The 11,622-nt window shown below is 36.2% G+C and overlaps 1 protein-coding gene across 1 annotated transcript; it reads left to right on the top strand.

The window, feature by feature from the left end:
- Positions 1–921: 921 nt before the first annotated feature.
- LOC112171402 lies at positions 922–1,719 on the top strand. Its single transcript, XM_024308593.1, has one exon. It carries the CDS (start codon positions 922–924, stop codon positions 1,717–1,719), a length of 798 nt encoding a protein of 265 aa, XP_024164361.1.
- Positions 1,720–11,622: the final 9,903 nt, after the last annotated feature.

Raw genomic sequence — 11,622 nt, 5'->3', positions numbered from 1 at the left:
AGCTAACCTTTCAGGTATGCCTAATCACATAATGTCTTGCTTTAAATGCCCTTCGAAATTAACAAATTCAATTGATAAAGCTTCTAGAAATTTCTTCTGGGGCTCCAACTCTAGTTTTAACCCTATTGCTTGGCACCAAGCTTGTACTCCAAAACGTATGGGAGGGTTAGGCATTAGACTTTCTGCTCTTTTTTTTTTTTTTTTTTTTTTTATGCTCATTTCAATAATGCGGCTATTGCCAAACTTGGCTGGAAAGTTCTCACCCATCCGAGTAACTGGTGGGTTAAGATTGTTACTAAAAAATATCTTAAAAATAGATCTTTCTTCCAAGCCAAGAAAAGGCAAAACTGCTCTTTAGCTTGGAAAGGCATCTTAGATAGTAGAAACATCATTCTCAATGGAATGAGATGGATTATTGATAATGGTCATACTGTTAATTTTTGGACTTTTAACTGGATTTTTCCCTTTCCTCTAGCTAACCTTCTTGATGAAAATCAAACTACTTCTATTAATTGGAATGAAACAGTTAGCGATTATATTTTGGACAATAAGTGGAATAGAGATAAATTGTTGTCTCATTTACAAACGGATGTTGTGGATCAAATTTGTGCATTGCATATTCCTATATATCCCCATGAAGATGCTTTTCTCTGGGGGCCCTCACCAAATGGCGCTTTTACTATTAAATCTGCCACATGGTTACAAAATGCAAATGTAGAGAGCCATGTTCAATCTCCTTTGCTCAGGAAACTCTGGAATTTGAACTTACCTCCTAAGGTGAAGGTCTTTGGTTGGCTTCTCTTACGAGGTAGACTTAAAACCAGAAGCAGATTGCACAGGTTTGGCCTCATTCACTCTAATTTATGTCCGTTATGCAATGCTAGTGAAGAAACTATTGACCATTTATTATGTCATTGCTCTATGTCAAGATTTGTTTGGAACCAGGCCAACTGCACTGTTTTACTTAATGCAAGTAGCCTGCACCAAAGATTAATTGATTTATTCATTGATGCTCCTTATGATGCCAATCTCTTTGCTAAGCTCATTTCTTTATGCTACCACATTTGGAAAGCAAGAAATAACAATGTTTTCAGGAATGAAGCTTTCTCCTCCCCTTCTATAGTGGCCATTGCGGCTTCCACTTCTCAAGATTTCCTTACTCATAATCCTCTTGTCAAGCGGCCTCCAGATCAGCGTGAGCACATCAAATGGAATCCTCCTCCTCCAGACCATGTTAAAATCAACTTTGACGGTTCAGTCATCCAACAAAATAACAATGCAGCTATTGGCTTTGTCATCAGAGACAGCTTTGGATGTCTTGTTATTAATTGTGCTAAACGCATTGGGAAAGCAAATGTCCCTCTGACTGAAGCTGTTGCTCTCCGGGAAAGCCTCCTAAAAGCTCAAGAGCTTAACTACACCAACCTGTTGATTGAAGGGGATTCCCAACTGGTCATTCACTGTGTTATTGGGAAGACCAACACTCCTTGGCATCTTCAATCTATCATCCAGGACATCAAACAGTTAGCATCCAACTTCAATTTAGTCGTTTTCACCCACACTTTCCGGGAAGCTAATTTTGTGGCAAATGCCCTTGCCTCCATAGGCCATGGATCGAACGAGCTCATTTCTTGGACTAGTCGCTTTCCCTCAAGTGTTAGATCATCTATTAGCTTTGATCTATTTGGCGCGGGTTGCTCTAGAGGAGCCTCCCTTTAGCTTGTTTTGTTAGTCTTTTCGTATAAAAAAAAAAAAAAAAAAAAAAACTGAGAACTAGGGCCAGCTGACAACCCCACACTCAAAAGATAAAGAAGTTTTCTTTACTTCAAAAAAACCTAACAATATATTAATGATAAAAGATTGATCTTTCCAAATCGTGTGTCAGTGAACGTACTCTCCTAGCTTAGCCTTCAAATATTATCGGCACCCAACACGGTTAGGAAATATGAGCTCAGTGATTTGGCCGGAAATGAAGCATGCACGTTGTTAATATCCGTAGCAACTGGCCAGTGGGAACTGCAAAGATTTATTTCGTATCAATCTCTTACTCTATCTACTCTTGTTATTATCAGAATCAAATTATATATACACCAGTCTTTGGACTGTTGAATTGTTCAAACCTATGTTTATGTTTTTAAATTCATACAGTCAAAGCTGTAAAGAATATATCTGAATACAACGGCCAAAAAACTGGAACAAAACGAAGAATAATTAACACTGCGCTCTAAACTTTTCTCCTAGAATCGGTAAATGTTTCAATTGCATCATCATTTTTCTTGTACTATCTCTGGAATCTGAAGCAGTGCTGCTTCAATTATAGAAAATAACAAGCAGACAAGAACAGGAAAACAAAGAAGTAGCTAGCTGCTAGAATCTTTGATTATTGGTATCCATGCCGATCTAGCAATCACTTGCATATAGTTCAGTTGATTTATAATATTGCAATTTGTAGTTTTCCATATAGCCCATATGAACAATTCAAACCATTGAGGCAGTAGACTGGGTAGAGAGTGGTTTAGAATTAATAATAATATATAGTGGGAGATTGGTTTGGATTTTGCGTTGTAAAACATAATCGATCTCCCTTGAACCAATTTTGATCAATTTCATTATTGACTTTCATTTCATATCTACACGTTTTAAGTTGCACATCAATGAAGCCAGGTATATCTATAATTTTTTATACACAATAATTTAATAAAAGTATATGAATATAAACGTGGTGATCGATCAAGATAATAGTTCAATATATTGTTTCCCTCAAAATCATCTTGGCCGAAATGAGGGCCGAGGGAGTTGTGGTTGAATCGTCATCCTTGAATGTCAACTCGCAGCCAAATGGCTAAGCGAGGTTCTAATATGTTTGCGCCTATAACTGACTTCTTAACAACTGATTGTAGGCCGAGGAAGGAACCCTCTCGGCCGTTAGGTTCTAATGCCTCTATTGCAAGGACTTCAGTTAGGTGTCAACCCTGACCGGGATCTTCGATCACGTTTACTTCTTGAGTGAATTCAAAGGTTCGGGTGACAAGCGAAAGATCTATCGGGTGAAGGTACTCGCAAATCACGGTGAAGACGCAGGTAAAATGGACTCGGTTGTCAAAGTGTTGTGAGGTCGTGTGTGTGAACAGCGAATCACATCGATCAGATCTGGATTGACAAGCATAGATCAATGGACGAGAATTCTACGTTACGAACTACTCCTAAGTGCAAAAAAATAAAGTGCATATAAAATAGAAAACAAAAAGTAAAGTGCTTGAGTGAAAGTAAGAGATTAGAAATGAAAATGAGTTATGAGAGTTGGATAGAAAGGCAAAGTACTTATGAGAATAGCAAGAGAAAAGTTTGAGTAAAAGTTGTATATTGATTTGTTTGTATGGTGCAGGACCTTTTACAATGAGTTACAAGCCAATATATATACAGATCAAAAACCCTAGCTAACTTGTCCTCTAAGACGTGGAAATTCAAGTAGGATTCATCTCCCTTTTCTGGATTGATCCATTCATAAATATTATGATTTGGCTGATATTTGGAATCTTCAAAATTGAAATTCTTAATTGACTCGAACTCTTTCCTTGTGAGGATTTCTTTCTTGAACGGACTCCACGACCGATGTTTGTCAGTTGGGTTTGGCCGAGCACATATATTTAAACTCCTTCTTGGCCCGTCTGTGTACTATGTCACTCATTTGAACTCTGATTTCCCAACCATGTAACCATGTGATCCACTTTCATCATCTTTTGGGTCATTCGACCCAAAATCTCAAACCTCGGCTGAGTAATTGAAGGATGCCTTTATGTCAGTCGTACAACTCAAAATTCTAATCTCAGTCGAGTGACCGAACAACGCCCAATCATATAACTCAAAACCTTATTCTCCGTCGAGTGACCAAGAATTTTGATTTCGGTCGTACGATCTAAACTCTATATTCTCGGTCGACCCAATACTTATTTGGCTAATTTTTTTATCTTAGTTAAATGACCAATTAATTCTATTCTCGGCCGAATGATCGAGTGACTTCATTCTTGGCCCTTACTTAATCTCGGCCAAAACTGTCTCTCATCCAAGAGCTAGAGCTTAGTGAGTCGACGTGGAAAAAACAGGTGCAAACATATATACTCTTATTTAAAACATTTGATTCGTGCCTTTTCTTTCTAAATGACCATTTAATCGATCATACATTCTGTATGACAAGGACAAAGAGATTTAATAAAATATCATAATTTATCTTTCTCAAAAGTTGCATTATTGAAGACAAGGACGGTGCTAATTAGGATTTATAACTGTAATGATTAAAAAACAATTAATAAATATACTGGCCTGGGGTCTAGTGATTTTAGTGCTCGTTCACTCCTGTACCATCGTAGGAATGAAGCATGTTTTGCTTATATCTATTACACTTCTATATACCAACTAATTAGTTATAGCTACAGTTACATTTTTCTTCACAATATTAGATCGGAGTTATGCAAGTTTATATATGACATCTCCAAATAAGGTAGAGACGCATGTAACGTCAATAGAAGAGCGGATCCAATACATATATGCTTAGTATACTAGCTAGCTGGTATCACATATAATTGAGGGGCATCGATGAATTTAGAGCTTGTTAGTCCTAGTAAAAGTAAATGCGCCAGCCAATTCAGACTATAGAGGCCGGGGTTGTTGGCTAACCACGAATAAGAAGCCATAGACTTTTCTTAGTGATTGTCGGATCATTTTAAAGACTTGCGCTTGGAAACTACGTTCAATGAATATATGTTTGACGATCCATGTAAACAATATAACATGTCATATTGTCATGTATCTGTTGCTCCACAGATATGTAATGAATTTAGTAGAAATTAGCTCTGCAAATTGCATGCATTAATTTCTTGTCTACTTTGATTTATGAGTCTGGCCAACAAGTGTCCGCGACTATTTTCAAACTATTCTTCTTTGGTTGGCTAGCTAGCTCACTCATCGGTCTCATCCGGCAATTTTTTAGGTTCACTAAAATTTCGCTCATCCAATTCTTTTTAGAAATAATATATTTTAATTATTTTTACACTATATATATATATATATATATAGGGAACTTCTATTCATACCTCCAAAATTGGCATTTGTACCTCTTTCTTTTTTCAAGTTATAATTGACTTTGTCAAATCATGTCAAATTACTAATAAAGATACAAACATTTCAAAAATAAAATAAAGAGTTTCTTCTTACCTTCAAGACAGTATGTAGTCTTCAACTTGGAGAAAATATTATTCTCCAACGTAAAATCTACAATATACATCAAACTCTATGGAAGAATGTGACGATTCAGTAATTGAGCATAACATCATTTTGGTGTCTTAGCACAAGGTATGGGTTTAGAAGTTTTATGTTCTTCTTTCACTATCTTGATTACAATGGGTCTATTTTTTTGAAAATCAAGACATCTTTAGCTTTTAGCGTTTTGCTTTCAGGCTATTGAGATATCCCAGATATAGACCCCATCTCTTTTCATCTCCCACGATTTTCTTGTTCTTTATTTTTGTTTTGTGCATGAATTCTTATATGTATTTCTACTATTGTGAAATTCATAAGATTTTTTTTATTGTCGTTAAGTGGGTGAAAGGTTAAGATTGGTGATATGAATAAAATCTTCCAAAACAATGGCTTTTATTGATTATATTGGACAGTGGGCATTTTAGGAAAATAAGGGAGGTGTAGATAGCATATTGGTTATTTGTAATAGCAAATTACCACTACCTACACTTTTTTTTTTCATAAATTACCATCAACAGGCCTGTTTTTTTAAATTCCCATGAGCTAGTGTGTCGGGCACATGCGCAAGCAATACCTGTCAGATTTATTTCATTTTTGAATTATTTCTATTGACAAGTAAATTACGAATCTGCCCTTGTGGGTTTGATAATGTGAATTAACAGTGTTGAATGTCAGTAGCATTATGAAAAAAATAATATTTCTAGAAACAATACATTTGAATAATAATTCCAAAAACTATTTATACATATTACAATATGAAACTTGAACACTATATCATTTATCTCTGGCTTTGCTGCATGCTTTCACATACAAGTTGCTTTGAATTTCACATCTTCTCATGGTGAAGAAGTTTCTCCAGCAGAATTTTCAAGAGTACTGACCCTCAGTAGTATACTGATCTCCAGTAGTATACTAGCCCTATCAGTAGTGTACTGATCCCCAGTAGTATACTATGGCCTTCTTGCATTTTCTCACATCAGCATTGCTTTCATTAGCTCCATCCTGCAAGTCAACCGGCAACATAGAACATAAGGGATGACAAAACACAAAACTAAAGCATTGCACAACACCAACAATCCCATAAGAAACTAACATAAACACAAAACTAAAGCTACTGACCCTCAATACAAAACTAATAATCATACTATAGCTACTGAACACACAATCCATTATAGCTTACCCATGCCAAAACATGTGACAACATGAGGTTGAAGGTACTGACCCTCAGAATTTCTCAACCAAAATTTCTCAGCTAAAGCTACAAATTTCTCTACTAACCTTCAATCCCTAGTATCGTAGAAGCCTCGCCTCAGGGGTCACGCCCTCGCTTCGTTGTCTACCTTCGCAGCCTCCCGTCGCCGGTTTCTTTGCAGCCTCCCTTCACCGGCTGCTTCGTAGGAGCTTGGCAGGCTGCTTCGTCACCTAGCTTCGCCTGAGCCCTAGATCAATTTAGGGAGGATCTAGATTTTGGGACGGTTTTGATTTTGGAATCTGGATTTTGGGACTGTTTGGATTTTGGATCTGTTCTGATTTTGGGAGAGTGGCATGTTTGGTAATTTTTGTAATATTTGAGTGTTTTTCTTTAGGATGGGCTAACAAGCTATTGCGGCCGCATGAGATATTAGTTTTAGACTTTGCTATTGGTAAATAATAGTGTCATTTTGTAGTTATTGGTAAAAAGCTCTATTTGTAAAAGTAAATTGGTGGTCTATTAAGTAGGGAGATCCAAATGTCAATTTTGGAGGTATGAATAGAAGCTCCCCATATATATATATATATATATATATATATATTTAAAAAACTTAATCGTTCATGTTTCAAATGTGTAATTGATTCTAAAATGTTACAATAAAATGATCTTTGACAAAAAAAAAATGAAAATAGTTTAACCATCAAATGAATGGTTCATCCTAATGAGTTTACGACCTTCAATTGATTGATTTCCTTCGTTATAATGATCTTTAAAGGATAATTTATCAAAAACAGTTTCAAATTATGAAAATGTGAAACTAATCTTAAATTAGAAATACATCAATTGTTGTTTCTAACTAAACTTACTCAAATAGAACTATGACGAATAATACAAGCACCAATTTATTTATCAAAACTTGTGCTATAAACCGATAATTGATATGGTTTGTCATATTATTTGTTATATGATCCTTAATTATTATTATTATTATTATTATTAGTGTGTGTGTATATATATATATATTTTGGTGCGGAGCTCTGCTTAAAATCTGAAAAGCTATACATTCATGCACTTCTAATCTAAAATCAAACTATATAGGAAAAAGATTAATCATCGATGAGGTACTAATCTCCTTAAAGATTTTTTTTTTTTTGGACAATAATCGATTAATCGTTATAAAAATTTATTATTAAAAACATTGGTAACACACTTTTAAAATGGACACTTGACTATAGGGGTCATCATGGGCCGGGCTAGGGCGGGCCCTACCCTAAATTTTAGGGCTTAGGGTCGGGCCGGGCCGGGCCGGGCCTAGTCAAAGTCAACAAAATTTAGGGCCGGGTAGGGTCGGGCCAGGGCTTAAATATGCTAACTCTTACCGGCCCGAAAAGCCCGATCCGTTAGGGCCGGGTCGGGCCGACCCTCAAATAGGGTCAAATAGGGCCGAAATGGGCCAAAAAAGGGCCTTATTTTGTTTAACAAAAAAAAAAACATTATTTTTTTCTTCTCAAAATATGGCTTAATGGTATATATTGGTAATAAAAGACTCATTGTTTTTTATTGAACATATTTAATACACACACACACACACACACACACACACACACACACACTTGTAACTTATAACATGACAATGCTCATATACATCTACAACAGTAGTAGGTATTGTGTAAACAAATTATGCCGATCTGCATTAAATAAGGCACCAAACGGAGCGGTCAACACTTTGTATAAGCAAACTTCCATAAGGGGAGCGGCACCTTTTGAGGACAAACATCCCCGTATTTTGACAGCAGGTGATAGACCCCCTCCCCATGAGAGTGTGGGAGCTGATAGATCAAAAAAAAAAAATTGCAAATTCTCGGTTATGAGCATATTTGTGTTAGGTTTTATTTAGAGTATGGAGTTGACCGGGTCGATAGAGACCCAACCGAAGGTGGAAGTCACTGAAATTTTTACCACTACCATATATTCATATACGGACGACATCCAACGGTGCATTTTAAAAAATTCCATTTCGTCTCTCATTTTGCTCATGGAGGATAACAAGCCTAATAAACGAGTTATACTACATTAATAGGCATATAAGGATTATATGTGATCCAAAAATTCTGAAATGGAAATCGACCAATCTGAAATTCTCATATGTTTATACAACATTGATAGGTAATTAGGTATTGTATAAAAAAATTAGGCCGATCTGCCATGAATAAGGCGCCCAACGTAGCGGTCAACGCTTTGCACAAGCAAACTTCCCTAAGGGGAGCGGCACCATGCGCGGACAAATGTTGCGGAATTTTGACATCCGTAAGCAGTGGCGGAGCCAGGAATTTAGATTCACTGGGGCACAGAAAAAAAAATACAAAATATTATTACAATGGTAATTGCCCTTGATGAGATTTCATATTTTGAAATCCTTGCATGATAGTCTCATTATCTATGCTAGTAAAAATGTTTTTCTCAATATATGAAATCAATCAAGCAATCATCAGGAAACTCGTGTGCTCGAGGTTGACAAGGACCTTTTTGAAGATAATATCTGCGTACTTCATTTTGAACATTAGGATGATAAGTTGAAATTGGAGGATGATTTCCATGATCAGAAGGATATTTTTCATTAATTTCGGGACAAGGCTTCTCTAAATTACTATCATTCTTCTTTGTTTTTTTGTTTTTTTTTTTTTTTGGGGGAGATGAATCTAATGAGGTATTTATACCCGACGACTCCTCTGCACCAGGATTTTCTTTTCGAAGTATCTTAATATATTTGAATGAAAAATAGAGTAGTAGTAAGAATCAAAAGAAGTGATTACAACAATACTCTTCACAAAAGAATTGATTGAGAATCGTCAAGTGATGATATATATATATACACACACACACACACACACATACATACATGTTATTGATGTAATAGAATATTTTTTTTCATCCTTTTTCTATTAGACTTAAAAAATCTATAAGTAATGAGGAAATAAGAATCATTAATTATAATCAATTTTATTGTTGATATCCAAAAAATTGGGAAAAGAAAAATATAAGATAAATCAAACATGGGGCCCATGTTTTCTTCCTCAAACAATCCCAACAATGAAAACAAAGAAGAGCACGTGAAGTGCTATCTGAAAGTGAAAAAAATAATATAAAATAATATATTAAAAACCTAATATTAATATAATACTAATATTATGTGTATATATATTTAACTTTTTGATGAAAATGTGAGTGGGGCACGGGACCCACTGGGCCCCTGCCTCCCTCCGCCTCTGTCCGTAAGTAGACCCCCTACCCATGAGAGTGTGGGAGCTGAAAGATCGAAAAAAGTGAATTGCCAAGGACCGGTTAAGAGCATATTTGTTTTATGTTCTATTTAGGGTATTGAGTTGACCGGGTAGATCGAGGTCCAACCGAATACGGAAATTGTTGAAATTTCTACCACTAACATATATTCATATGAAAACAACATCCAACGGTTCATTTTAAAAAATTCCATTTCGTCCCCCATTTTGTTCATGGAGGGTAACAAGCCTAATAAACTAGTTATACTACATTACAAGACATATAAGGATTATGTGCGATCCAAAAATTTTGAAATGAAAATCGATCAATCGGAAAATTCTTATATGTTTATACAATAGTGATAGGTATTGTGTAAAGAAATTAGGCCGATCCGCCGTGAATAAGGCACCTAACGGAGCGGTCAACGCTTTGCACAAGCAAACTTCCCTAAGGGGACCGGCACCATGCGCGGACAAACGTTGCGGAATTTTGCCATCCATAAGTAGACCCCCTACCCATGAGAGTGTGGGAGCTGAAAGATCGAAAAAAGTGAATTGCCAAGGACCGGTTAAGAGCATATTTGTTTTATGTTCTATTTAGGGTATTGAGTTGACCGGGTAGATCGAGGTCCAACCGAATGCGGAAATTGTTGAAATTTCTACCACTAACATATATTCATATGCAAATAACATCCAGCGGTTCATTTTAAAAAATTCCATTTCATCCCCCATTTTGCTCATGGAGCATAACAAGCCTAATAAACTAGTTATACTACATTACAAGACATATAAGGATTATGTGCGATCCAAAAATTTTGAAATGAAAATCGATCAATTGGAAAATTCTCATATGTTTATACAATAGTGATAGGTATTATGTAAAGAAATTAGGCCGATCTGCCGTGAATAAGGCACCTAACGGAGCGGTCAACGCTTTGCACAAGCAAACTTCCCTAAGAGGAGCGGCACCATGCGCGGACAAACGTTGCGGAATTTTGACATCCATAAGTAGACCCCCTACCCATGAGAGTGTGGGAGCTGAAAGATAGAAAAAAGTGAATTGCCAAGGACCGGTTAAGAGCATATTTGTTTTATGTTCTATTTAGGGTATTGAGTTGACCGGGTAGATCGAGGTCCAACCGAATGCGGAAATTGTTAAAATTTCTACCACTAACATATATTCATATGCAAACAACATCCAGCGGTTCATTTTAAAAAATTCCATTTCATCCCCCATTTTGCTCATTAAGAAGTTAACATTACATTGGTAAAAAGGTTTCAACTCGATCAATTGATTATTTTTAGTTATGTTGATTACTTGATTTATTTCAAAATTGGTATTACATGAATATATTGTCCAATTTGAAATAATAGCTTTGTAATTATTACAGTTAATTAGTTAACAGTAATTATTGGTAAATATTAAAATACCCGTAAGATTATATTAAAACGGCGGCGTTTTTGCCGAATTAACAGTTAATTCTTAAAAAAAAATTATTTTTTTCTTCTCAAAATATGGCTCAATTTAAAAGACTCATTTCCTAATATGGCAGATTGAAATAATTTTCTACACTTCCATAGTTTTATACATATAACACATGTAATAGAAAATAACAAAAATAAAATATAAATTTTAGGGCCGGGTTAGGGCCGGGACGGGCCTAGCCCTTACGGGCTCAATCGGGCCGGGCCGTAGGGTAGGGCCGGGCTTTATTTGTGTGACCCATACCCTACCCCAAATAAAAAAGGGTCGGGCCGGCCCGCCCTAATGGAAGGGCCGGGCCGGGCGGGCTTAGGGCCCAAGGGCCATATGATGAGGCCTACAGTACTCTCATGGAGGATAAAGATACTGTGAACAATCCACACTGCATATTGAGAGTGAGAAATTGCCAAGAA

The sequence above is a fragment of the Rosa chinensis genome, chromosome 6, assembly GCF_002994745.2.
Source record: "Rosa chinensis cultivar Old Blush chromosome 6, RchiOBHm-V2, whole genome shotgun sequence".
NCBI classification, from domain to species: domain Eukaryota; kingdom Viridiplantae; phylum Streptophyta; class Magnoliopsida; order Rosales; family Rosaceae; genus Rosa; species Rosa chinensis.
This window is presented reverse-complemented; position numbering and strand designations above follow the sequence as displayed.